Here is a 25,595-nt window from a genome sequence, read left to right on the forward strand (position 1 = left end):
GCCGAAAGACTCTGCGTTCTGCTTCTGGGCCGGCGTAGCGTGAAAGGCTTGAAACTAGTTGTGCAAAATGATTCGCATTTCGGCGCTTAATGAGGAGGAATCCGATGATAGCAATGGGTTCGATAGTGAGCTTATTGTCACGAAAGAGGCGGAGGTGAGTTTAATCTTTAATTTACCTAGCACCTTTAATGTTCTGGGACGCACTGCTGGTGTTCTTGCTTCAGGAAACGATTGCCATCTCGGAGTACGTGAGGGCTTTGCAGATGAAAAAAGAAAACAGACAGCAAGAAGCGTTGGAACTGTTGCTCGAGCTTCTGGAAACGCAAGTGATACACGATGTAAGTGAGAAAACCGTTCACATTCAGATCGACTATCCGGTGCTAGCCGTGCTAATTGTTGTCCACTGTAGGTCACGTCCACCCAAACGGACAGTAAGTTGTTCGCAGTTAAGTATAACTGCTACCGAAACATTGGTCTCATTTACGAAGAGCAGAAGAAGGAGGCTCTTGCCATAGAGTTCCTCATGAAGGTAAGCCTTTTCTTTGCCATCAGCATGTACACATGTTCCGGGGTTTTCTACTACGTCTCGTTACACCTCAGGCTATGGATCTCGATGAAACGGACGTTTATACGATGTCCCGGTTGGCACGGATGGCACTGAAGAGCGGCCATTTGCAAATATCCAAATTGTACTTCGAAAAGTGCTTAAAACGAAACCCAAACCACTGGCCGAGTATGGATGGATTGCTGAAAGTGTTCTGCAGTGCATCCAACGTCGTAGAAGCTTACGGATGGGCGAGCCAGTGCCACCGGAAAGATACCCGAAGCACACTGTACTCCGATGTGCTGAGAGCCATCCGGCAGCGGTTCAAGTCAACGTTACCCTACCTCGACACCGTGTTCATTATGCCACCGATAACCGATTTCGAGGCGGAAGAAGAACGCCGTCCACTAGCGTTGGCGTTGGCCACATTCGATGAACTATTTTCTCCGAAGTCAAAGTACGAACCGCCCGATTTCACCATCATGCCCGACATACTCAAACAGGAGCTGCAAATAGATGATCTTAGCTTCGAGACGATCGGCAATATGTTAGTAAAGCTAAACGAACGCATGGAGGAACTGGATTTGGTTAGTTAAGCCCTAATGGCTCACGCATTTGAGTAATCTGCTAATTCTCCGCTATTTGCCTTTTAGAGATGCGTTTTCATACTCGATACGGAAACGCTTTTCTGTGAGCATCATCAGGAAAAACTTGAAAAGATGGAAGAAGATGTACAGGAAACACCGGCGGCCACCGAATGCGTTGCCGATTTGATCACAGCGAAGGAAGACAGCCGAATGGAGATGGAAGAGGACGAAACTTGTGGTAAGCCATAAGAAATTCACTAGTAGATTGAAACGAGACATAGAAATGCGTGACGTCTTTTAGATGAGGCAAATGAAACGATGGCTGCTAGCTTTACGAAAACCACCGATGACGCCAACGGTAACGGTACTTCTGCGGCAGACAGTGCCGATTCTGGAGTTGGTAAGAGCGTTCACATATTAATCCGTAAACGGTGGTCCAGGTACTGACGTTTGTCCTACTCTCCCGATTCCGTAGACGCTAACGAACAGAAAAATAAATCAAGGCGACGAGGAAGTGAGTTGAAAATTCTGGAACAGTGGGGTTGGCACAAAAACCGACGCTCGACCCGCAAGAAAAGCATCCAAGAGCTGAACGATCCGGCCGATTCAACGGTGGAGTCATTTTTCAGACTATCACTCAAACAGCATTTATCGTAAGTATTTTTGTAACGTACATATTTTAAAGATTGGACTGATCATAAGGGTTCTCACCATTAAAGGGAAGAGAAGCAGTTTAAAGGATCAGCCTTCACAGTCGACACAAAAGAGGTTGCGCCTCAGGACGAGAGTCCCGAATGTAAGGATAGTGAAGTGGCCATTCCGGAAAGCGTCACAAACCAGGCAGACTATTGCAGCGAGTGTAATGTGCAGAACTTTATAGGCGAAATGAAGGTTTGACCATGGTACCGCTCTTAAGAGTACCATATTTAAATGAATCTTTCCATTTGCAGCAAAACGAGATCGATGTCTACGCGCTGATGTATGGATTTCTTATGCACGTTTCGAAGTCCTGGGGCATCGCAACAAAAGCAGAATTACGTTCGATCTACCTCAAGGTGCACCGATCCTTCGTGCAGTACACCGATTACGATGCATGGAATTTGCTTTCCGAAGAGCGGTTGGAGCAAATATTCCAAATATCTGTGTTTTACTTGGAACTCAAACTGGACGCGGGACTAGCGAACCCCAGTGAGGAGCACAAGAAGTAAGAACTTTCCTCTACGGGATTATTGAACTCAGTTTCAAACGGTTTGTTGTTTCTCTTCCGCTTAGTGGGATTTTCGATGATTTTGACGATTCCATTTTTCATCGATGCCGTTTCTATATGGGAAGTTTGGGCAACGATAAAATTATTGCTATCTACCGCATCCGATTGCTGTGGATTGGTTACGTTCTGGACTGCAGTGTGAAAAATTTTGATGCCGCGCTCGACCATTTGTACTTGGTAGGTTGCCATCGTGGAGCTAGCCCACAATCGCATAGAAATACTATTGTTGTTCGCTCTCTGTCGTTCTAGCTCCAAGAAATTATATGTACTGCTGATGGCGCTCGGGTGGAATTGAGCTTCCCAAATCAGCAAGCCAACACTAGCATTAGTGGTGAAAAAATCCGTGAGCTAATTGGTGAAACGGAACGCAAACTGCGCATCGAACAGGTCAAGCGTCACTACGAAGATGGGGACTTCGAACAGGTGGTTGATATTTTAAAGGATACCCTTCGCTACTACACTACCGTTGGTAATCCGAACGAGACTTTTCTAAGCCTCGTCACGCAATCCCAGATGCTACTGGAGTCACTTTGGAATATCGGGGAGATGGAGGTAAGTGGCAGTGATATTATATTGTATATTATTTATAAAGTAATATTATACATTATTACGCTTTAGGGGTGCTTCGTATGGTCAGAAAAATCCTTTACCTTCTCCGTTCACCAGTTCGTGACGGCGGCATCTCAGCACGATAGCCGCAAGACACGACAGTGGGCCAGCAATGTAAACTTTGCGCTGCTGTACATCGTATCGATCATCAAACAGGAAGGATGCTTCATGTGTACGTATTTTAAGCCACGTTGGACATACGCGGTGTTTACGAGGTTTTCCTTCTTCCAGTCGAACTACTTGGAGCGAACCTTTCTAGACTCATTCAGTCACTGCACCGATTGCTCACACACCAGCTGGACCCGAGCGTGGAAAGGAATTACACGGCCCAGCTCTGTCTCATCGAGTGTTGGCGAGCGTGGATTATCCTGTACCACATCCTCGAAAGGTAATCCACGTCCCGGGTGCATCTAACCGTCAAACTAACACGCTCCCTATGTTTTTACAGGCAAGACGACTTGGAAAGCTTGGTAAAGGTGAACCGCAGCTCCTGCATCATGGATCAGAATGGAACGTTCGAAGTAGAGCCCGAGCGGCTCTGTAATTCCGTCATGATGTGCTTCGTGGCACACGAGCTGCTTGGAAAGTGGGTTCAAAAGCTGTAATTCCATAATGCTTCGGTGAAACTATGACTTAAACCTTCCCTCTTTCGTATGACAGGAAAAACTGGTGCTCCAAAGGGGACAGTGGGCTTCTGTTCCACACGCTGGATGTGGTTGTACCAAAGATACGGTCACCTCTGCTGGAACCATTTCGTGAGATTTTGAACGAGTATCTAGAGCAAATGACGTACTGCCTGTACGGATATCCCCAGAAACGTCCACGTTTGCGGCACATCCAGGATCACTGTGCCGTTCAGGTTGCGCTCACCTGGGAACGGGCCATTCAGTTGTTTGATCTCTACAGACCAGATAATTTGCCGGAATTCAACTCGTACAAGTAAGCACCAAACGCGCAGTCTGCTGTACGTTACGATCCACAAACGTTCCGGTTTTCTCTTGTCCCTGCAGGCTAGAATCCATTTCCGCCGACATGGAGGCACTGTTGCAGCGCATTATTTTGCTCATTCCGTCCGAAATCGATATCGTGAAGCTGTCCCGTCCGATATCGGAATTTATCGACGGCAAAGGCAACACTCTGCCGGATGCGGCCAACGTACTAGAGAGTGAAATTAAACCCATTTTCTACCTGTTGGCCGATTACTACTTCAAGAGTCGCGACTTTACGCGGGCGATCAAGTACTACGTCATGGATCTGGCGCTAGAACCGTCTCGGTTCGACTCGTGGGCAGGAATATCGCTGTCGAAAGCGAGCAGAGTGGAAACGAAACTCAATTCGACCGAAGTGATAGCGTAAGTTTACATCACGCTTCGTATGGTCGTATGAAGAGATGATAATCATAACCAACATGATACAAATAGGTTGCAAGAATTTCTGGATGAAACCGACAACGGGATGAAGTGTTTTGATCAATGTTTGCAACTCAACGAAGACGATTCACAACTGTGGATCGAGTATGGTTCGTTCGCGTACAACATTCACTCCTTCTGCTCGCGTAGTTTGAAGCTTTTGAGTGACACACTTTCGATGGAGAGGTAAATTGGATTTGAAGGACACTTTCCACAATTTATCTAACCGATGTTCATTTGTTCAGTTTTGCACTTGTGGAAACGCACAAGGAGCGCTGCCTAGATATCGCTTTTAGTTGCTTCAATAAGGTGAGTCTAGAAAAGATGAGCTTCGCGGGAACGTCGTCGGGAGAGGCACCACCGGAGCAGCAGCAACAGCAGGAGAGTGGCAACAATCATGAGGACGAAATATGGCTCCATCATTACATGTTGGGTAAGATAGCCGAGAAGAAAAAGGAACATCCGGCCGTTTACTTGACGCACTACCTCAAGTCGGCCAAGTATCTGTACGAGTGCAGTGCCACGTATCCGATTAAGATTAATCACAGCAGCCCGTCGCCGTTAGCGATTGAGGCGCTGGAAATCTTCTACCGTATTAATGCGGCCGTCATCAAGTATGTTGAGCAGCACTCGCCGATTAACAAAAAAACTTCGAGATTGTTTCTACGTACCCTGAAGGAACTGGCCACCAGTCCGTTTGCGGTGAACCGTGCCAAAATCAATGAAACTATGCTGAAACGAAAAATGACATCCAACGCAGCAGGGTCAAATAATGGAAACAGTAATCCCGGCGTACCCACAGTTGGTATGGAAACCTCCGTTGCTTCTCCAAAGGTTGCTAAGATTACAGAGTCCGAAATTGTTGGTGTTGTGGAAGCAATGGACGTCCAGGAACCCAAAATAAGCTCTGAACAGACAACCGCTAGTGTGGTGGCTAGTCCTAACCTGCTAGACGTGGAACAGTCGCAATCGGTTAACAGTCCACAGCCCGAGATACCCATTGTTGCACCTTCCGAATCGCCTTCTGGGATGCACGTGGATCAGAGTATTCCATCGCCGGCTTCGGCAAATCAGCAACACCGCCCCGTTGAACACATTCGGGTCGAAGAAATTAAACAGCTCGTCGATGCACAACCCGCACTTCGGCGAGGCTCGCAGGAAAGTGCCATAACTTCAACAACGACAACAACGACCACTACCACAACTAGCACATCTTCATCGAGTAGCGACTCTTCGGACAGTGATTCAGATTCATCATCGGATTCCGACAGCGACAGCTCTTCGACAGATGACGAAACTATTGTACGTTAGGACCTCTCACTAGGTCGCGATAGAAGGATGTTCAAATCTCATTTTCGGTGCACTTTCTCCCCACAGAACCAACAATTGATAAATTCCACCGAAAGGGACACGATATTTAAGCTTTGCATCAAAAACCTGGAGGAATGCATCACTCGCTTTCCGGAGCACTACAAATCTATGTACCGACTGGTTCACCATTATATGCACGCACCTGGTGCGACCAAGTCATTCGAAAAAGCCCGCCAGCTGCTACTGGGCAACTATCGCACGGCACTGGGCAATCAAATCCCAGGACTTTTCACGGAGCGTAAAGCTACGAACTTTTTCAACGTAAGTGGACCTCATGCCTTTCTATCTTCATAAGATACCAACTGGTTACTGCTTCCTCAACGTTTTAGGGTTTGTGGAGAATTCCAGCGTCCGATATCGACCGGCCGGGCAATTTTGCGTCCCACATCTCAAAGTGCGTAATTGTGTTGATGGAAACGTTGAAGGAATTTTCGGAGCACGAAATTCTGCTGGAACTGGCGTTGCAGTTGCACCGTACACCGGAGCCAGATAAGTAGGCGCCTTCTTTCGATCGGGTTAAAGTAGATCCAGAATCTTATTGCTAATTTCTTGTGTTCTAGAAAATATCTCAACGATTATGAGCGCAAGGAGCTGGTCCAGCAGGCGATTCTTTTCTGCGTTCAGGTCTACCGGAGTATGCTGAAAAAATCGGCCGATGGGCGGAACGATACCGATCTGCTGTCGCTGATGATCGAAGTGTACAAGGCGTACCGTAAGATAGTGAAGAACATACAGCCCAAGGAACCACTCTTCGCGAGCGTGATGATCGACGCATACCGGGCATTCGTTAGCGATAAGGTGGCAAAGCTACCGGAAACCACCAATATGTTCGATCTGGCCATTAAACTGTGCACTTACGAGATGAACTATCGCAAAACGCAGGAGAAACAGCAGAATGCCGTTGGTGTTGCTGGAGGGACCACTGGCGCTGCAGGTACAGGGCCCATAGGAGCGGCAGCTAACGGTGGCAAGCAGACCATCACGAGTGGAGATCTTCCGGCGATGATGATAGTCCCGATGCAACCAATATCGGCGGTAATTGTGCAGTTCTCTTAACTCATCGGGCTTGGTCTCATATTGTCCCCCCTGCTTTCATTGCAGAACTTTATTCCGGGGCTGACGAAACAAAACCGACGTGTTCCGGTGTCCAAAGTAACCACATCAACCGCTGGGCTAAATGAACCGTTTGGGTCGCTTCCTCAACACTACAACTATCCGATGCCAACGCATCAGCTGGCCCAATCGGGAACGATGAGCAGCATGATAACGGATCTATCGTCACGAGTAACCATTACTCCAATAAAGCTCGATACTGCTGGTGGTAAAAGTGCCATTCCGTCAACGATGGCCACATCTACTTCCTTTTCACAGCACCAACAATCAAACGTAACAAAAATGCTACCATCGACTGCTCCAGCAGATGTGCAACTATCGATAACACCAGGCCCAAGCTCGGCATCCGGTGGCCCTTCGAGTGCGGCAAACGCAAGTTCTACCCTGTTCCAACAATATCTTAAAATCTTCAGCACGATGCCGAACATCGCTTCAATTGGCAACAATCCGATGATGAAGGCGGCACTGACGGAGTACTTGGGTATGCTGTTGATGGGATGTTTGGTGCGATTCGGATTGTACTCAGGGCAGCCTTCCTATTTTATTTCAGCTGCCTTTAAACTATCCCAACCAACGACATCGGCCCTGTCACCCAACACCGAACGGAACACGGACACTCCGCCTCAACTGCCCGCTTCAACCGTGATGATTCCGAAATCTAGTATGGGTTCCCAAGATTACTTTCTTGGCCAGCAGACACCTACTGGGGCTGGTGGTGGTGGCGGTGGAGTTAAAAAGACATCCGCAAAGTCGTCTATCCCGACCACTCTCTTGCCCGGTAGCTTTGAACAGCATCAACTGGCCACAATCACCCTTTCGACGGTGAGCTCGTCGTCGTCTTCCCAAAAAAGAGACCGCGTATCATCACCGTTCGCTGGCTCGTCACAACTTCCGGGCCGCGTGGCTTCGCCATTGCCTATGCTGACCATCACCCCTAGCGAAGGTCCCATCGTGCCGCGATCAAAGGAACCCACAGGGAGTCGCAAGTCCAAGAGCAAAAAGGCATTGGGCCCACAGGCACGCCCTACACCATATGCTCGGCCAACTCCTCCACCACCGTCGGGAATACCACAGCTCGCTGTTCCCGGTTTATCGATAGAACCCGTGCTTGGGCCCCTAATGCAACCGATGGGCACAGCGGGCGTAGGTAAGCCGCCGTCAACTGCCACATCCAATCCGAATGCAGGCCTAGCGGAGAAAGCCGCGGGCGCCGGCACTAGTATGATGGATCTAGTTGCGTCCTACACAGAGCTGCTGCAAAAGTATCCGCACATGGCCCGTTCGTTGCTGCTACAGCACAACAATCGCAATGACCTCTCGGCCGCGACCAGTTTGCTTAAATCGAAGTCAGCCAGTGTCGGCGTCATCGCCGGTGGGGCTGGCACAACGACCGGAGGAGGACGCGCAAAGTCGGCGAAACAATCGAACAAAGCTTCCACAAAGACCACGGTGGGGTCCGGTGCCGGCAATCGAGGCTTTAGTACGGCCGGCCCTACTAATATTCCACGTATCGGGGCCACCATCACGCCACTACCTTCGGGATTTTCAGTCGACAGCTACGGAAGGCCCGCAACAAACACGTCCGGCATGTCGATCACAGCCACACCATCCGTGCCGTCCTCGTCGGTGACCATGCTGCAGCAGTTGGGAAGGTAAACACGTTACTTGCCGACCTGAAAGAGACCTTAATGACTATTTCCATTTCCAACTCCACAACAGCAGTTCGAATCAGCAGCAAGCGAAAACGCTGCAACAAAAGCTGGCCGAGCGCCAGAAGGCGAACAAGGCACGCGAAACGGAAAACGTTTCCATCGGTACGAGTTCCGGAGGACAACCAGCGAAAGCAACCACCGATCCGATGGATGTCATTGTGCTTGAGTGAGCCACGCGGTACCTCTCGTCGCAAATCGATAATCATGAATTTAGAAAATAGTGCTCAAAATAGTGACACAAACCGATCGTCATTACTTCTTCGGGGATGATTGGGATTGGTTGGCCATGTCATATTGACATCACTGCAAGTGAACGAAACAATAATATAGAAGTCGAAGCAACCTTCCTCGTGTTCACTAGTGGCGACAGGTAACGAGCGCAATTTCCCGAAAAAACCCATCCGACATTTATCCCGTCAACTGTTTTGATTAGCTGAGAATCAAATTAGAATTATTTATGCCGAGAACCGCAAATTATCCATTCCGTTGAGCGAGCGATTCAATAAGAAGGACTCGTGTGCGCTCTGGCCTTTGTATCGCTAAGAAAACATCTAGTTGGCTCTGCTTTTACACTTTATTCCTTTTTATTTGTGATGAGAAAAAGAAACCGCAGCTATTTTGCTTTCCCCCTTTCCGATTCCACACATATGGTGTATAAATAGTTTAAGGCCAAACTCTGATTGTTGCTTTTAGTTTCTGGTTTCGTGGTGTCGATTTTTTCCCTATCCTTCTCTTTGACTATACTATACGCTTACCCCGAACAAAGATACGCCCCAATTCCTACGGTGCTTTTGACCCTTCGGCTGCTCTAAATTACATCTACATCGCTCGCCCTCCATCTAACTCTCTCAGGTGCACGGATTTTGTTTTCTCTCTGTCCACCCCCTCGGTTTGCTCCATTTTTGATTCCAGCTCGTTGTTTTCCCGATCCGCGTTGAGCTTCAAGAGGTGCTGCTCCGCTCCGCCTCCGGTGTGGGATTTTCGATCCGTTGTTCGCGTTTTAGTTATATTTTCGCTTTTGTAGAGTATTACGATTCAGAATACGGTTCTATCGTTTATCGTTGCCCCTTCACGCTTCCACCCTGCCCCCCGGTGTTTTGCTCTTTTCGCTTTCCCTATCCGGCCTCTCTTCTCTTACGCTCTAAATACTCTCTAAATCCAGAATCACACATATTTGCACTGTACAACGAATTCGCGTATTAAAAAATAATAAAATAGTAGTAGAGATAATCCAAGGAAGAGAAACTAAACCTGTATGAGCTCCCACAGTGCGCGCGCTGGGGCGTTTGTTTTGCATAGCGTCCCGTCCCTTTTCTTTAAGCTCGAATAACGAAGCCGCACGGCGCGTTTGCTAATTTACTCGTGTCTAGTTTTGAACGAACTATTTTCGTTTCTATCTCCTGGAGAGGAACCGGTGTTGTATACTCACTCTCCCTCTCTCTCTCTCTCTGTAAAGCCAAGAATCACTCTTGATATCCTTGTAAGTGCACTTATGCTGCTGCCTTGCTCTGTGCCGAACAAGCTATTGCCAGGGAGCGACGGATTGATACTGTTTATCGCACGCATGGGTTGTTTCCGCTGTGTTTCGCTGTCCTCGAGCGCAACCCGCGTCTGTCGCGTGCGGTTTCCCTTTTCCTTTTGTTATATCCTTTACGTACAGTAATTGTATAAATGGGATAATAGAGTTAATAATATTAGAGTAATTATCATACATAAATAGCTTCCGCCTGTCCCTCGCTCGAGTCGAGCGTGATTTTGTGATCACAATCGTCATCGAAAAACCGCCGGAAGGTAAACTCGAAGAACCCGTGGTGGAACGGTTTCCCGCTGTCACACAGTTCGTCCAGGTTGCCCCCCGGACCACCGTCGTCGCAGGACGACGACGAGTCCTGCAGCCGGCCCGGGTCGATCGGATCGAAGTTGGACGTATCGGTCGGGTACTTGATCTTCGGCTCGTACAGTGCCTGCTGGCCGCGCAGGTCCTTGCTAAAGTCGATCGACCGGAAGAACGGATGCGATTTAATCTCGTCCACGTTGCGCCCAATCCGATCCTCCTCCTTCGTGCACAGCCCCAGTATGATGTCCTTGGCTTCTGGCGTTAGCTGCGCCTCCGCTGGAATTCGCAGTGTTTTTTCCCAATGTATTACCTAGAGAACAACAACGGGAGAACCATCCATGATTTCGCCGAAACTCTTTCACACAAACTCAGCGCTGTCGCAGGGCACCGTACCGTACCTTAATCTGTGTTTCTTCTGCCGTGTTTGCTAAAAATGGAGGTTGTCCGACTAGCATCTCGTACAGTATGACACCGACGCTCCACCAATCGCACAGCTGCGTGTATCCGCTGCGCAGCAGCACTTCCGGTGCAATGTAGTTGGGAGTTCCCACTATCGAGTGCGCCTTGGCGCGATTCTTTTCGCGGAACTTCCGCCTAAAAAGGAAACAGAGCGAACAATGAACGATCGGAACACCTCTTTCGAGGGCCACTGTGTACGAACCTCTCTAGTGGTGGTGGAATATCGGAGCCGAACTTACTCCACGCTTCCATCGAGTCCTGCCGGGCATGGTCTAGAAAAGTGGGCGGCGGAACGATCGTTAGGGGACACAGAATGTTCGCGCGGACATAAACAGACGACCGAAAACACACTCACCATTCTTCTGGTAGTACTTCGAGTCGTGCGTCCAGCGAAAACCGGTACAGAGACCAAAGTCGGTCAGCTTGATGTGGCCCTTTCGGTCGATCAGTACGTTGTCTGGTTTGATATCGCTGTTCGCGGGGGGTGTTGAGAGAAAGTTAGAAATTAAGGAGTGTGTTTCACTCATTTAAACTTGTACAACGTACCGGTGAATGAATCCCATCTTGTGCACGCTGTCGATGGCACACGTCAGTTCAGCGATGTAGAATCGGGCCAGGTCTTCCTCGAATATGCCTTTCTTTATCAGCAGCGACATGAGATCTCCGCCTGTGTAAAGATAGATGAAACGACGCGGTTGAAGAACTCCAGTCGAGTATCCGGTTCCATTCCCAGTGAGAACCTACCCGGTATGTAGTCCATCACGAAGTAAAGATTGTCCTTGTCCTGGAAGCTGTAGTACAGCTTCACGACCCACTCGTTGTCGGCCTCGGCGAGAATGTCCCGCTCCGCCTTCACGTGAGCCACCTGGTTGCGCTTCAGCACGTCCGCCTTGCGCAGCGTTTTCATCGCGTACAGATGGTTGGTGGTGTCGATCTTCTTCACCAGCGTCACCTCCCCGAACGCCCCGACGCCGATCGTTTTGATTTTGGCAAACATCGACTTGTCCATCTTGGCGCGCTTCAGCCGAATGTAGTTGCTCTCCTTCTGGCACAGAAGCTTGCGCATCTCGATCTTGGTCTCCTCCGGCAGATCGAGCTTCGACATTTCGCTCTCCAGCTGCTTGATGCGAAAGTTGCGCTGCGAGTACGACTTTAGCACGTTCTCGATGTGCTGCTCCATGAAGAACTTGTACGCCTGGGGCGAGTAGTGCTTCACCTTGCACTCCGAGCGCTCCGCTTCCTTCTCCTTCGACAGGTTCTTGCGCTCCGGGATCGGTGACTGGTGTTTGATCTTCCGCGGGTTATCGTCCCCTGTACCGGTGCCACCACTGCCGGCGCTGGAAGAGGTGGCAGACCCGGCTCCCGTGTTGCCACCACTACTCGTCGGTGCCGCCGGTGGATGAACGGCCGATGGCGAAGAGGGTTCCCTTTCATTCCCATTGCTATCGTGCGCCGTCATGCCACTGCCACCACCACCGCCATTGGTATAGGCCGGAGCGGGACCGTTGCTGCTGATGGTCGGGAAGCGCACCGTTTTCAGAAGAGTGCTTCGCACCGACGCTGTCGCCATTCCACGCTGCTGCTTGATATCGTGCGATACCGGCTGATGTTGCTGGTGTGGCAACGGAAGACGGTGCTGCTGTTGCTGCTGCTGCTGCTGCTGGTGATGATGTTGCTGGTGAGGCGATTGTTGTTGATGCATCACAGCGGGCCCTTTGTGGGCATACGGTCCATTCATGTGACCCTTCATCACCTTCGCCGACGGGTGGTGCTGCTGCTGATGGTGACCGGCGGCGGCGGCGTGATGATGGTGGTGCAGATGGTGTTGCGATAGCCCATCATCGCCGTGCGTCCGGCTGCTTCCGTAATTCGACGCCGCCGCTACCTGACTCTGGCTAGCCTTGCTGCCATTGCTGATGGCATTATTATTGACGCTGTTGTGCATCATCGTGCTAGTATCGTGATTATTGTGATTATGCATACTATTCATATTATTATTATTATTATTTGCATTAGCATTAGTGTTGTTGTTGTTAATATTATTCGCGTTAGCATTATGACTACTACTGCTGTTGACGCCGCCGCTGCCGCTGGGTGGCAGATGGTTGCCTCCGTTTGGCACTCCGCCACTCTCGCTCATCCCCAGATTGTGACCGCCACTGGCACCAACACTGCCGGCACTTCCGGCCCTTAGCTGATGATGATGCTGGTGATGCTCGAGGCCATTGCTGTGATCGTTGGTTGCTGCCGCCGCCGCGGCCTGGTCGTGGCAGTTGGGTGGCGGTGGCAGTGGAGGCGCCGACCCTCCATCATGCAGATAGGGCGGGGGTTCTTTTTTGCCGGGCGACGAGTGTTTTTGCAGCAGAATCATCGTCGAATCGTAGGACGGCGGATCGTGCGGGGAGTTCCCGCCACTGCCGCCACCGCTGTGCATGGCCGTGGGAGTTCCGTTACCACTGCCGCCGCCGCCGCCGCCGCCGTTACCCGATACCACCTGTGGCTGGGCCGACGACGAAGACGACGACGATCCGCCGCCGCCGCCACCGCCGTTAGCCGACGGTGGTGTACCGGCGTTCGTGGGATGCTCCCGCATACCGGGCAGCGTGAGTTTGGCGCGAAGCTGCTGTGGTGGTTGCTTCGGACCGACGGAGGAGGACCCGCCGGCCAGTGGTCTCGTGGTATCGTGCGCGCTCATGGCAGATGGTGACGGTGGCGGTGGTGTAACGCTGGTAGCCATCCCGTAGCCGGACGCCTTGCTGAGCTTGTGTTGCACCGAGACGGCATACGATGGTGGTGGTGGATTGTGCCGATCGATGGCTTGCAGTGGATGGCCTCCGCCAGCGCCGGCCGGTGCCGGTGGCGCCACGGCCGTCTGCAGGATCGGCTTCTGGACCTGCGTCGATTTGACCGAATGCATGATGATCGGATGCTGGGCACTCTTCGGTGGCGGTGGCCCCGCATGCGCCGACGGTTTCGGTTGCAACGGTATCGGACGCTGAATCGAGCCGCCGCATGCCGCGGACGAGCCGCCGGATGAGCCGACACCTCCGCCCGGTTGCGAGACGGGGATCGGGCTGGACGACCCGATCGAGGTGTTCGAGTAAAAGCCGGAGCTGGGGCTTTTGCGAAAATCCTGCGACGATTGGGTCGGACTTTGGCGGCTGTGAAACGACGTCAAATAGTTTGGCGGGGACGATGGGCCGATCTGCGGGTACGGTGGTGGCGGTTCGCTTCCCGTGTACACGGCCATCTGCTGGCTCAGTTGCTGCTGCACCTGCGGCCCGTTCTGCACGATGATCGGTTGCCGGAGCTGGTTGGTGCTCGAGATGGGCGACGAACCGCGGGCCGGCGACTGCGATGCACCGAACTGACCGTTCCGCCCCGAAGCCACCGATGCCGGCGACATGCGCTTCAGCAGATGCATCGGGTTCGGTGGCTGCGGAGTCGACGGTGTCGAAGAACAGCGGGGCGGGGGGATCGGAGGCGCATCGCTAAAGTTCGTCGGGCACGGCGACGGTGAGTATTGCGAGCTGCGCCCGAGCGCGACGAACGGTTGCTGCGAGTGCGGACTATTCGATCGCGAGCTGCCGGCCCCGGAATCGAGGGCTGGGCTGGTTCGCTGCATGTGCAGCGGCGATTGGGGTGCATCCTTCTCGATGCTCGGTTTGCGCTTCAGAGGGGCTGTGATCTGCAAAAGGATAGTTGGCCGGTCATTGGCCGGTGCTGTCATTGCCGTGGGCCGAAAACGGAAACACAAAATACAAAACCCGGAACTTACCTGACTACCACCCAACGGCTGGCCCGTCTCGTAGGGCATCAATTCGTTTTTGATCTGCTCCAGTGCGATCGCGTTGTACGTCGAGTGGCGCGCCACTGACGACGGGACTTTGCCGCCTTTTCCATTCATCTTGACTTATAATATGCATAACTTATTGCTATTTCCTAAAACTGTGGCACGGGGAAAGAGAACAAAAAAGGGAATAGTGGCATTGTAGTGAGTTGCTAACCGGAACACAGAAATTGGCAGAAATAAGTTCAATTCTAAATAGTCCAACCCAGCATCCTCCGAACCAATCAAAGGATGCTCTGTCATCCAAAGCAATCCAAACTAATCAAAGGATCAAAGGATGCTCTTTCATAACATCATAACATATCATCACATCCTTGTCCGGAGCCCGGCCTGGGGTCGAACCACCGTACGGTGACGGTTCCGGAGCAGGATTTACGCCGATGGCGGGGAAAAATGTACAATGAAACGAAATAAACCAACTGCATAGACCGTGACTCACGTAGAACGACCATCGCCGTCGCGACCCTGTCTATAGAGACACCGTGTGTGCGTGTATGTACGGTACACTCACACACACACACATAAAAACGCACACACTTTCATGCGCGTTCGGTTTATTCTAATTATTCGTGGAATGCACGGAATGTAAAAAAAGCACAGAAAAGATTGGCAAAAAAGGAAGACGTCACACTCGGTGGGCCGTTTTTCTCCACACATGCCGCGATCTTCTATGTCCCACCGCGAACTGTTGCACTGTGTGTTGAGAGAAAAGAACCACGGGAAGGTGGTGTGGGCTTTTTCGTGCGGACCGTGTGGCCGGATCGGCCAGCAGCAGCAGAAGCGGACCGCAGAATCTTGTCGCCAATTCCAACGAAATGCAACCGCAACGAAATCTTTGACCTTACACTGCTCGCTTTAAAGTCCACGCAAGCGGCCGCCAGCCGTTGCGTGCCGATGAAGGAAGAAACTCGCCAGCAAAGAAGGCAATGACGACGAGAGAGAGACGGGCCAGGAAAAAATAAACACACAGTAGGCTGTTTAGGAATTGCAAGCAATAGAGATTACTCAAGCGAGCGCGCCTGCCCGGGGTTGATAGCATTCCTTCGAACAGAGCGGACGATTTCGTTTCAATTTGCATAATCCGGGAATCTAGTTGAGGCCGCCTGGAACCTGCGATGACACAGCGAGCGCGCATCGCTGATGGAATGTTTTTGCTTCCTCTTAATCCGCCCGACGAACGGTAAAAGTGTTGCCGAGCGGTGCAGGGGCAACACATTCCACCACCTCCGTTCGACTGTGCGATAAGTACCAATAGGACAAGAGTGGACATCGGGAGTGTAGATCGGGACGATGATCATATACAGCTCCTGCTGGACAGGGGTACGGGCATTCCCGACCGAGCAAGCCCCATTTGTTCGTTTGTTTACTCGAAATGGCACCTCGAGACAGTGGAGGCCAGGTTTGCTTCTCCAACCCGTTCACGGGGCCACCACAAAAGCGCACACACACACGCACACAGGTACAACTCCGCCGCACATACACACAAATTTGCATTCAATTCCACATTCCACATTTCGCTGCGCTGCCCGTCCGGAAGAGACTCGCACTGATTATCGAATATTCCATGGCGTTTTTCACGTTGCTGGCGCTACGGGGAGATGCTGCTGGCGCTGCTGGTGGCGCTGTCCCCGTTTGGCGGCGTTGATCGACGAAAATAATATTCCACATACCAATGCAATTTGCACCCCGCACAGCAGCACAGCGCGTTCCATTGGATATTTGCCTTTTCCTACCCCGTCCCTTCCGTCGTCGTCGTCGTCCCTTCCGCTGCGCGACACGCTTCCACGAAGGGGACACGCACGCACGCACGCACGCATTCACGCACGAAACGAGGGCTACGGGGGTACGCACGCAATCACACGGACGCACTGCGCTGCAACACGAGCGGATAGGGGGGAAGCCCTGCCTGTGGCTCGGCGCATTTACCTTCGCATATTTCACTGGCGTCGGCGAACGTGCGAACAATGAACGGGCCTTAATTCGCGACGAAAATATAAAATTTTTGTATTTTTGACGTTTATCAACAAAAAAACACAGCACTCTTTCTTCTTTTTTTCTCTTTCTTTTTCTCACTGGCGCACAATGGCCGGGTGCTTCCATTACTGACATCCAGAGTGCGCTGTTGATAGCAAATTTAAAAACCCGTTTCGAAAGGAAGAGGTTGAAAAACGCGAACCTGTTGCAGACGTTTGTGGTAACCGATTGGGTTTGGTAATGTTATGCACAAATCCCTTGTGTGATATGGATTGTTTGTAGAAAATGCATGCCTTGTGACCCGACGCTGCACAATGAACCCGAGGTCGACTTCGACAGTGCTGCCAAAACTGCCTTTCTGTTCGATCCACGTATATGCAGGCGGATCGCGCGATCGAGTCAGGTGGACACATCCTTCGCACATGTAGGTCGCTAATATATATTCTATATTTGGGTAATTGGTTTTATAACCGAGTGAATTTTTTCTAATTTGAAAGTTTGGTTTAATACTGCCGGAAAACGCGATTGATTTATTGTTATTATTGTTATTGATTTAATTAAATATAGAAATAATGATGTAACATTTGCGCAAATAATAAGGCGTATCAAAATTGGAAAAGAATTGAACCTGCAGATATAAACCTAGTAGATTTAGAATTATGTCGTTTTGCACAAAATCAATTGCCATTTTTACGCTCGGATTTACGATAATTATGCGACTGATGCGATCCCGCAGGCCGTGGGGATCGCTATAAAACGATTCTAAAAGTGCAACAGTTTGTGAACGTGACCTGATTTATGTTCTCTGTTGTTCTCTGACGCATCAGCAATTACGGTACCTTCATAGAGCATAGAATTTTCGGTGGACGGCAGAAGCCTCGATCAACTGTGGCATTTTTCACTTCAAGCCAAACGTCGCTTGCTGTCAAACATGCACGGACTCTTAGCAAACGAGAAAACAGGAGGCTAGTCCGGTGTGTTCCATTTTATTCGGTGCTAAAAACGGCGAAAAGTACCCACTATTCCGCGTTTCTTCACGGGATCGTGTAGAGGCGCGTGCCCTGTTTCGTTAGAGGGTACACCGACGACCAACGGGTGGGTAAAAAGTGGCGATTATCGTACCGTGTGTGCACGCACGGACGCACGGTACACCGTCACATCATCGCCGTCGTCAGCATCGAAGGCGGCTTGGTCTGCAGAAATCGCTTTCTGGTCGGTCCGTTCCGAGCGCGGCAAGCAACAACAGCCCACGGACGGCGGATTGCGGCAGATGCAGGGCGCGCTTTCATAGGCGGCCAAAGGAAGCGTCTCTCGTAGGTGCGCTGAACGTTAGGGAGACGGGGTGGGTAGCGGGAAGCGCGGTAGTTGCTTCTCCTGCGCCATAGTTTTCCTTGGGCGGTTGTGACGGACGCTCGCACCGAGACATGGCCGATTTTATCGATTCCGAAGCCGAGGAGAGTGAGGTAAGAAATCCACCGAAAGTCGGCCTGTCCTTCGATTGTGTTTTCTTCTTCTTCTGCACCCGTCGTATCGAACTGTCAACGGGTAAAGGATTGTAAGAAGAACACGCATTTTTTCGTCCCACAAGGAAGAAGTCCGGGTCAACGAAGGAATTGTCTGTTTACACACGGGATGTTTCTGATTTTGGTTTATTGCCTTTGCCTTTGCAGGATGAGGAGGAGTTGGAACCGCATGAGCGCAAGAAGCTCCGGAAAGCTAAAGCCGTGTCGGACAGCGAGGACGAGGAGGACGGTGAGTGTGCAGAGGGCAAGAGTTTATCGGCGCAGCCGACAGTTCTCACTCCACAATTTTCCTTTATTTCAATGAACAACAAAAATTCTTATCGAGTTAGTCAGCAACTGTCTCTTAGAAATGGAAACTTCTTATTCAGTAAGAAAAAGGCATTGAGTTGTACGCCAAACCAGGATTTAGAATTCAATTCGTTCAAAAATCGTCTTTTAAGCGTTTAATCCAGAAAAATTGTACGACATCAATATCGAGAACAAACTAACATAAACGATCGATAGCTGATTGTCGTATCATAAACGCAAGTCACGTAATATTATCTTTAAGCGATTTTCAATGAACAGTACGTCATTTGATTTGACATAACCACCAGAGCCACCCAACCTATTTATCCCAGTAACCTTTGAGTGGAAAGTTGAAGATGTTTTCAGAATCAAAAGGACGTGTGCTCCAAACTTTTCAACGATGTTTGATAGCCACAAGACAAACAAAACGGACAAATGTCGGATTTTTGTGCATCGAAAAGGGCACAGCAAAAACACCGCAATAGGCCCTTTTTGAGGTCATTATGTATGGAAACCAGAAAGAGCCATCTATCGTACGGATCGTTTGCCGGGTAACTGATGTTCGGCAGACTGACACATTCTTTATATGGCCACACGGAGACGCAGCCGCCTTCATTGTTGCAGTTCCGAACTGGATTTGACCAGTTTTCGCAATGGCGGGTTTATTTTTATCGGAACCACTTCATTTACGCCGATGCCTTGTAAAACCGGCAAAAGGCGGAAAGTACGGTATAATTCACGTGTGGATACTCAATTTGCATAGTGTCGCATCCTACTGAATGTGCACCGCCGCCTCGTAATTCCCATCGTGACGGCGGGAACAGGTTGTACCGGTTATGTGAATCGCAGACCGCGAACGAGAACAATGTTGAAGGCAAATGTCGGGAGCTAAAACAGTAAATGGCGCAGTGCATTGAGTGACGAAACAGGAGCATCCATTGCATAAGCCCTTACGATACAATGCACTCACGAGATATACTGTATCGATATTCCAGACGACGAAGAACGGTTACGCGAGGAACTGAAGGATCTGATCGACGATAATCCGATCGAGGAGAGTGACAACGATGACGACTCGGACGATGGGTCCGAGGGAGGTCATCAGAAGCGCAAGAAGAGCGACGACGAGCTAGACGATCGGCTCGAGGACGAGGACTATGAGCTGATCGAAGAGAATCTGGGCGTCAAGGTCGAACGGGTTAGTTTACTACAGGAGCTCGTCCCCTAGCCGTGTACGCTAACTTCGTTTTATTACCCCCCTACAGAAACGCTTCAAACGGTTGAAAAAATTCACCAACGACGATGGAAGCGATGGCGAGTCAGGTGACGAGGGCATGATACGTGAAACGATCGAGAATCGATTGTTTGAGGCTGCTTCGGAAGAAGTAAGGACGGTGGTGGTAATGGTTATCGCAATACGGATATTAATGTGCTGCTTCCGTTTCCCCAGGATGAAGATCGAACTTCGGACCACGAGGGGCAGCGTGATAAACTGGAGAGCGCACGCGACCACTACGGCGACGAAGAGGAAGACGAAGAATCGGACGCGGACGACTTTATTGTCGATGACGACGGTGTTCCGATCAGCGATAAGCGCAAGAAGCGGAAGCACATCTTCACCGATGCGTAAGTAGAGGGCACGGAACGGTGGGCAAACGGATGGTTGTCGTTGCTAACGGCCTATGGCCCTCCACAGTTCGTTGCAGGAGGGGCAGGACATATTCGGTGTGGATTTCGATTACGATGAGTTTGAAAAGTATGGCGATGAGTACGAGGAAGGTTCGGAGGCCGAAGACGAGTACGAGGAAGAGCAGCTCGATCAGCTGGATCGCCCGAGCGCCGGCGAGGGTCGTGGAAAGAAGGGCGCGAAACAGGCCTCCCGCAAGCGCACGCTGAAGAAGTCGATCTACGAGATTTACGAGCCGAGCGAACTGAAGCGGGGTCACTTTACCGATCTGGACAATGAGGTGCGGCGTGTCGATATACCGGAACGGTTGCAGCTTCGCGATGTGCCGGTGACCGGTATTGCCGAAGGTTCGGTGGAGCTCGAGGAGGAAGCGGAATGGATCTACACGCAAGCGTTCTGCAAACCGCACGTCTCCGATCAGGGCCCCGTCACACGGAAGCCGCCCTCGAACGTGCCAAAGATCAAGCAGGCACTCGACTTTATGCGCAACCAGCACCTGGAGGTTCCGTTCATCGCTTTCTACCGCAAGGAGTACGTGCAGCCCGACCTGAACATTAACGATCTGTGGAAGATCTACAAGTACGACTCGATGTGGTGTCAGCTGCTCGGGCGCAAAACGTCCCTGCAGCGGCTGTACGAGAACATGCGCAACTACCAGCTGGACAAGCTGATGGAAACCCCGGACGCGCCCATACCGGAGGAGATGCGCGTCATACGGGACGAAGACTTGGAGCGGTTGCGAGCCGTTCAGTCGCCCGAAGAGCTGAAGGATGTCCATCTGCACTTCCTGCTGTACTACGCGCACGAGATCGCCCCAATGAAGACGCGGTTGAAGGAAAAGTCACGCGAGCAGGTACGGGCGAAGAAAAAGCAGCGCCCCAATGCTGCGGCACGCAAACCCGCACCACGGTCAGCGGACGGCGATCCCGAGAAGGACGACGCGAATGAGGAGGACGGCGGGACAACCCTAGAAGGTGAGACGCTAGATGAAGGGGACGAGGATGAGCCGCGGGTGGACGAGGATGACGAGGAGGGCGACGAGGGCGGTCAGGATCAAATTCGGTTAAACATCGACATCGGACCGTACGCAATCTGTCGGAAGCGGGGGCTCACGGGGCTGACGAAACGCTTCGGACTGACGCCGGAGCAGTACGCAGAGAACGTGCGCGACAGCTATCAGCGGCACGAGGTGGAACAGGAGACCAAGGATCCGCTCGAGGTGGCCAAAGAGTACATGGGGACGAGCTTCACCTCGCCGGAAGAGGTACTGCAGGGTGGCGTGTTTATGGTGGCGCGCCAGCTCGCCCGGGAACCGCTGCTGCGCAAGTGCATCCGTGAGCTGTTCTTCGAGCGCGCCAAACTGAACGTGCGTCCGACGAAGAAGGGCATGAAGGAGATGGACGAGACGCACCCGTGCTACGGATTGAAGTATCTGCGCGAAAAGCCGGTACGCGATCTGACCTGTGATCAGTACCTGAAGCTGACCATGGCCCAGGAAGACAAACTGCTGACGATCGAGATCGTCGACCGGATCGAGGGTAACGCGTCGGCCGATTTGCTCGAGGAACTGAAGGCCCTCTACTATCGGGATGAGTTTGCCAAGAACGTGCAAGAGTGGAACCGGTTGCGGGCCGAGTGCGTGGTGCTGGCCGTGAACCGTATGGTGGTGCCGGAACTAAAGCGCGAACTGCACAACACCCTGCTGGCCGAGGCGAAGGATGCGGTGCTGCGCGTCTGCTGCCGTAAGCTGTACAACTGGATCAAGGTGGCCCCGTATAGGCCGCCCGTGCCCGACTTTGACGATTACGAGTGGGAAACGACACGGGGTGTGCGCGTCATGGGCGTGGCGTACGTGCCCGACTTCACGCAGTCCGCATTCGGTGCGATCATCGCACCGGATGGTGAAGTGACGGACTATCTGCGCATTCCGCATCTACTGAAGAAGAAGAACGCGTACCGCGAGTCCGAGAAGCAGTGCAAGGAGACGGATCTGCGCACGATCACCAACTTCATACGCAGCAAGAAACCGCACGTGATCGTGATCGGCGGTGAGTCGAAGGACGCCATTATGGTGCAGCAGGACTTTGTCGAGTGCTTGAAGCGCTTGCAGGAGGACGAACAGTTCCCGCAGGTGGCGGTCGAGATCGTGGACAACGAGCTGGCCAAGGTGTACGCCAACTCGGCCAAAGGGGGCACCGATTTTCGCGAGTACCCGGCGCTGCTGCGGCAAGCGATATCGCTGGCCCGGCGTGTCCAGGACCCGTTGGTGGAGTTTTCGCAGCTGTGCAACACGGACGAGGAAATACTGTGTCTGCGCTACCACACGCTGCAGGATCAGCTCCCGAAGGAGGAACTGCTGGAGAGCATCTATCTGGAGTTTATTAACCGCACGAACGAGGTCGGTGTGGACGTGAACCTGGCGGTCCAGAACCCACTGACGGCCAATTTGGTGCAGTTTATCTGCGGCCTGGGACCACGCAAGGGTCAGGCCCTGCTGAAGGTGCTGAAGCAGACGAACCAGCGGTTGGAGAACCGGACGCAGCTCGTGACCACGTGCCACATGGGGCCGAAGGTGTTTATCAACTGTTCCGGCTTCATCAAGATTGACACGAACTCGCTCGGCGACAGCACGGAGGCGTACGTGGAGGTACTGGATGGGTCCCGGGTGCACCCGGAGACGTACGAATGGGCACGCAAAATGGCGGTCGATGCGCTCGAGTACGACGACGAGGATGCCAATCCGGCCGGGGCGCTCGAGGAAATCTTGGAGGCGCCCGAACGGCTCAAGGATCTCGATCTGGACGCGTTCGCAATCGAACTCGAGCGACAGGGTTTCGGCAACAAGAGCATAACCCTGTACGATATTCGTGCGGAGCTGAACTCGCGGTACAAAGACCTACGGACACCGTTCCGCTCGGTGACGGCGGAAGAACTGTTCGATTACCTCACGAAAGAGACACCGGAAACGCTGTATGTGGGCAAGATGATGCTGGCCACGGTCGCCGGGTTTACGTACCGGAAACCGCAAGGTGATCAGCTCGATCAGGCCAACCCGGTGCGCAACGACGACACCGGCTTCTGGCAGTGCCCGTTCTGCATGAAGACGGAGTTCCCCGAGCTGTCGGAGGTGTGGAACCACTTCGATGCGGGCGAATGCCCTGGCCAGGCAACCGGTGTGCGGTTACGATTCGACAACGGACTGAATGGCTTTATTCACATCAAAAACCTGTCGGACAAGCATGTGAAGAATCCCGAAGAACGGGTACAGGTCGGTCAGACGGTACACGTGCGCGTGACAAAGATTGACATCGAGCGCTTCTCGCTCGAGTGCTCGTCGAAGAGTTCGGATCTGTGCGATCGCAAGAACGAATGGCGCCCCCGGAAAGACCCGTGCTACGATCAGGACCAGGAGGAGACGGACAGTAAGAAGGAGGCCGACTCCAAGAAGCAGCAAGCCCGGCAACAGTACGTGAAGCGCGTCATCGTGCACCCGTCGTTTCATAACATTTCCTACGCGGAAGCCCTCAAGCTGCTGGAGGGTTTCGAGCAGGGCGACGTGATCGTACGACCGTCCAGCAAGGGCTCGGACCACCTGACCGCCACCTGGAAGGTGACGGACGGTATCTACCAACACATCGATGTGCGCGAGGAAGGCAAAGAGAACGTGTTCAGTCTCGGCCAATCGCTGTGGATCGGTAACGATGAGTTCGAGGATCTGGACGAAATCATTGCGCGCCACATCACCCCGATGGCGACGTACGTGCGCGATCTGCTCAACTACAAATACTACCGGGACACGGACGGTGGCTCGAAGGAGAAGGCGGAGGAGATCATACGGGCGGAGAAGCAGAAGAACCCGAGCAAGATCCACTACATCGTCTCCGTTTCGAAGCAGTATCCGGGCCGCTTTCTGCTCTCGTACCTTCCGCGCACCAAATTCCGGCACGAATACGTGACGATCACTCCGGACGGGTACCGGTTCCGGCACCAGGCGTTCGATTCCGTCAACTCGCTGCTCAAGTGGTTCAAGGAGCACTTCCGAGATCCGATACCGATCGAGACGCCCAAGAGTACACCCAAGATCGGTAGCCTGTCGGCGTCCCGCACCCCGTACGGCAGTACGCCCAAGTTTAGCGATCTTAACAGTAAGTTCACGATTGATCGACAGCGCGGTATCATTTTCTAACACGCACGTTCCCTTTTCCCAGGTGAAGCCATCGAGTCTGTAGCAAAGAACATGCCCGCCCACATGCTAAGCTCGCTGTCGGCCGCGGCACACAATACACCGCACTACTCCTTCACCCCGCTGGAGTACGGATCGAGCAACTATGTCACCACGGTATGCATCGCGAATGGTGGAGATCATACGGAGATCGCTTACCGTTTTGTTTGCCCTACTTTCACAGCCCTACACACCGAGCGGTCAAACGCCGTATATGACGCCGTATCAGCAAACGCCACACTTTTCGCAAACGCCTGGCTACGGCACCTCGACGCCGTCGCAGTACTCCAACAAATCGTCCTACGGAGGCATGTCCGCCTCGGGCCATCCGCCAAGCAGTCACGCGTACAAAACGTCATCCTCCCGCACGGGCATGGGTGGCGGTGCGAGCAGTGTGGCCAGCAGCAGTAGCAGCCTTATGATGATGAGCAGCCAGCAGCAACCTTCACCGTACTCCAACAGCAGCGACCATCACTATCGAACACAGCCACCGCGGAGCGTCGAGTACGATAGCTGGTCGAAGGCGACCGACTCGTGGAGCAATCGCGCCGGCACTGGGAGTAGCATGGCAAAGGGACACCATCAATCGTCCGATCGAAGGTAGATTACTGTGGTGCTAAGGAGTTGTTAGTACGTGCAACGGATGCTTTAATTGCTCTTTCGATTCCTCCTTGCAGCTCAATGTCCGGTGCTGGATCTTACCGTCAGCATCACGGCGGAAGATCGAGCGATTCGGTGTCGTCGTCCAACTCGCACGATCATCGCATGACACCGAAAGCGAACTCTTCCAGGTACTCATCCAGTGGCCGATCGCCAATGCCACCACCGTCCGGGCCGCCCCCAGCTCAAGCCCAGCAGACACCAAACGTTTCGCAGACCCTCGGCGACGCAACGCCACTGTGGGACGAGTAAAGAGCGATCGCGGAGCGTGAGCGGATCTTACACTCGTGAGTAACGATCGCGTGAAACAATGGACGCCGTAACACGGAAACATATGATAACAATCAGAGACGCAACGTTAGCGAGTAAGGCAACAAAACAATTGATCGCAAGAAATATAATATTAGGCAAAGTAATGTATAAACATGTTTGGCGTGCAGAATGTGTGTGTATGATCGTCCGAAGGCGTCAATAAGCCATCAG

General features: G+C 52.1%; 3 protein-coding genes across 3 annotated transcripts; 2 read left to right on the forward strand and 1 right to left on the reverse strand.

Annotated features, from left to right (window-relative positions):
* Positions 1-67: 67 nt before the first annotated feature.
* On the forward strand, positions 68-8,869 carry LOC128273099 (calcineurin-binding protein cabin-1-like). The gene is made up of 25 exons (XM_053011017.1): positions 68-154; positions 225-338; positions 410-529; positions 601-1,131; positions 1,198-1,369; positions 1,433-1,531; positions 1,607-1,784; positions 1,851-2,022; positions 2,082-2,335; positions 2,404-2,575; positions 2,648-2,950; positions 3,017-3,179; positions 3,239-3,395; positions 3,456-3,593; positions 3,668-3,946; positions 4,018-4,359; positions 4,429-4,602; positions 4,662-5,718; positions 5,794-6,048; positions 6,117-6,280; positions 6,348-6,822; positions 6,889-7,381; positions 7,451-8,254; positions 8,297-8,552; positions 8,620-8,869. The coding sequence occupies exons 1-25, from the start codon at positions 68-70 to the stop codon at positions 8,780-8,782; spliced, it is 7,122 nt and encodes a 2,373-aa protein (XP_052866977.1). The 3' UTR covers positions 8,783-8,869.
* A 707-nt stretch (positions 8,870-9,576) lies between these two features.
* On the reverse strand, positions 9,577-16,710 carry LOC128275419 (serine/threonine-protein kinase Warts). Its single transcript, XM_053013910.1, has 9 exons — positions 16,685-16,710; positions 14,687-14,856; positions 13,419-14,596; positions 11,653-13,334; positions 11,455-11,575; positions 11,264-11,379; positions 11,111-11,180; positions 10,848-11,043; positions 9,577-10,759 (listed from the first exon to the last, which is right to left on the reverse strand). Exons 2-9 carry the CDS (start codon positions 14,813-14,815, stop codon positions 10,319-10,321), a joined length of 3,933 nt encoding a protein of 1,310 aa, XP_052869870.1. The 5' UTR covers positions 14,816-14,856; positions 16,685-16,710; the 3' UTR covers positions 9,577-10,318.
* Positions 16,711-18,031: 1,321 nt separating this feature from the next.
* LOC128275396 (transcription elongation factor SPT6) lies at positions 18,032-25,515 on the forward strand. Its single transcript, XM_053013877.1, has 10 exons — positions 18,032-18,195; positions 18,403-18,484; positions 19,539-19,741; positions 19,809-19,913; positions 19,994-20,169; positions 20,240-21,123; positions 21,217-24,375; positions 24,439-24,569; positions 24,637-25,052; positions 25,130-25,515. Exons 1-10 carry the CDS (start codon positions 18,157-18,159, stop codon positions 25,362-25,364), a joined length of 5,430 nt encoding a protein of 1,809 aa, XP_052869837.1. The 5' UTR covers positions 18,032-18,156; the 3' UTR covers positions 25,365-25,515.
* Positions 25,516-25,595: the final 80 nt, after the last annotated feature.

Source organism: Anopheles cruzii, chromosome 3, assembly GCF_943734635.1.
Source record: "Anopheles cruzii chromosome 3, idAnoCruzAS_RS32_06, whole genome shotgun sequence".
Lineage (NCBI taxonomy): Eukaryota > Metazoa > Arthropoda > Insecta > Diptera > Culicidae > Anopheles > Anopheles cruzii.

What these genes read in the sequence shown, in the direction of transcription:
- LOC128273099 (XM_053011017.1), top strand. Translation starts at nt 68, where the DNA reads ATGATTCGCATTTCGGCGCTTAATGAGGAGGAATCCGATGATAGCAAT. An exon ending in GCATGGAGGAACTGGATTTG is followed by an intron (nt 1,132 to 1,197) that starts GTTAGTTAAGCC and finishes TTTGCCTTTTAG; the next exon opens with AGATGCGTTTTCATACTCGA. An exon ending in AATTCGACCGAAGTGATAGC is followed by an intron (nt 4,360 to 4,428) that starts GTAAGTTTACAT and finishes TGATACAAATAG; the next exon opens with GTTGCAAGAATTTCTGGATG.
- LOC128275419 (XM_053013910.1), bottom strand. Translation starts at nt 14,815, where the DNA reads ATGAATGGAAAAGGCGGCAAAGTCCCGTCGTCAGTGGCGCGCCACTCG. An exon ending in AGCCGTTGGGTGGTAGTCAG is followed by an intron (nt 14,597 to 14,686) that starts GTAAGTTCCGGG and finishes ATCCTTTTGCAG; the next exon opens with ATCACAGCCCCTCTGAAGCG. An exon ending in CGTGATGGACTACATACCGG is followed by an intron (nt 11,576 to 11,652) that starts GTAGGTTCTCAC and finishes ATCTTTACACAG; the next exon opens with GCGGAGATCTCATGTCGCTG.
- LOC128275396 (XM_053013877.1), top strand. Translation starts at nt 18,157, where the DNA reads ATGGCCGATTTTATCGATTCCGAAGCCGAGGAGAGTGAG. An exon ending in TCGAGAATCGATTGTTTGAG is followed by an intron (nt 19,914 to 19,993) that starts GCTGCTTCGGAA and finishes CCGTTTCCCCAG; the next exon opens with GATGAAGATCGAACTTCGGA. An exon ending in GCGCCCCAATGCTGCGGCAC is followed by an intron (nt 21,124 to 21,216) that starts GCAAACCCGCAC and finishes GTGAGACGCTAG; the next exon opens with ATGAAGGGGACGAGGATGAG.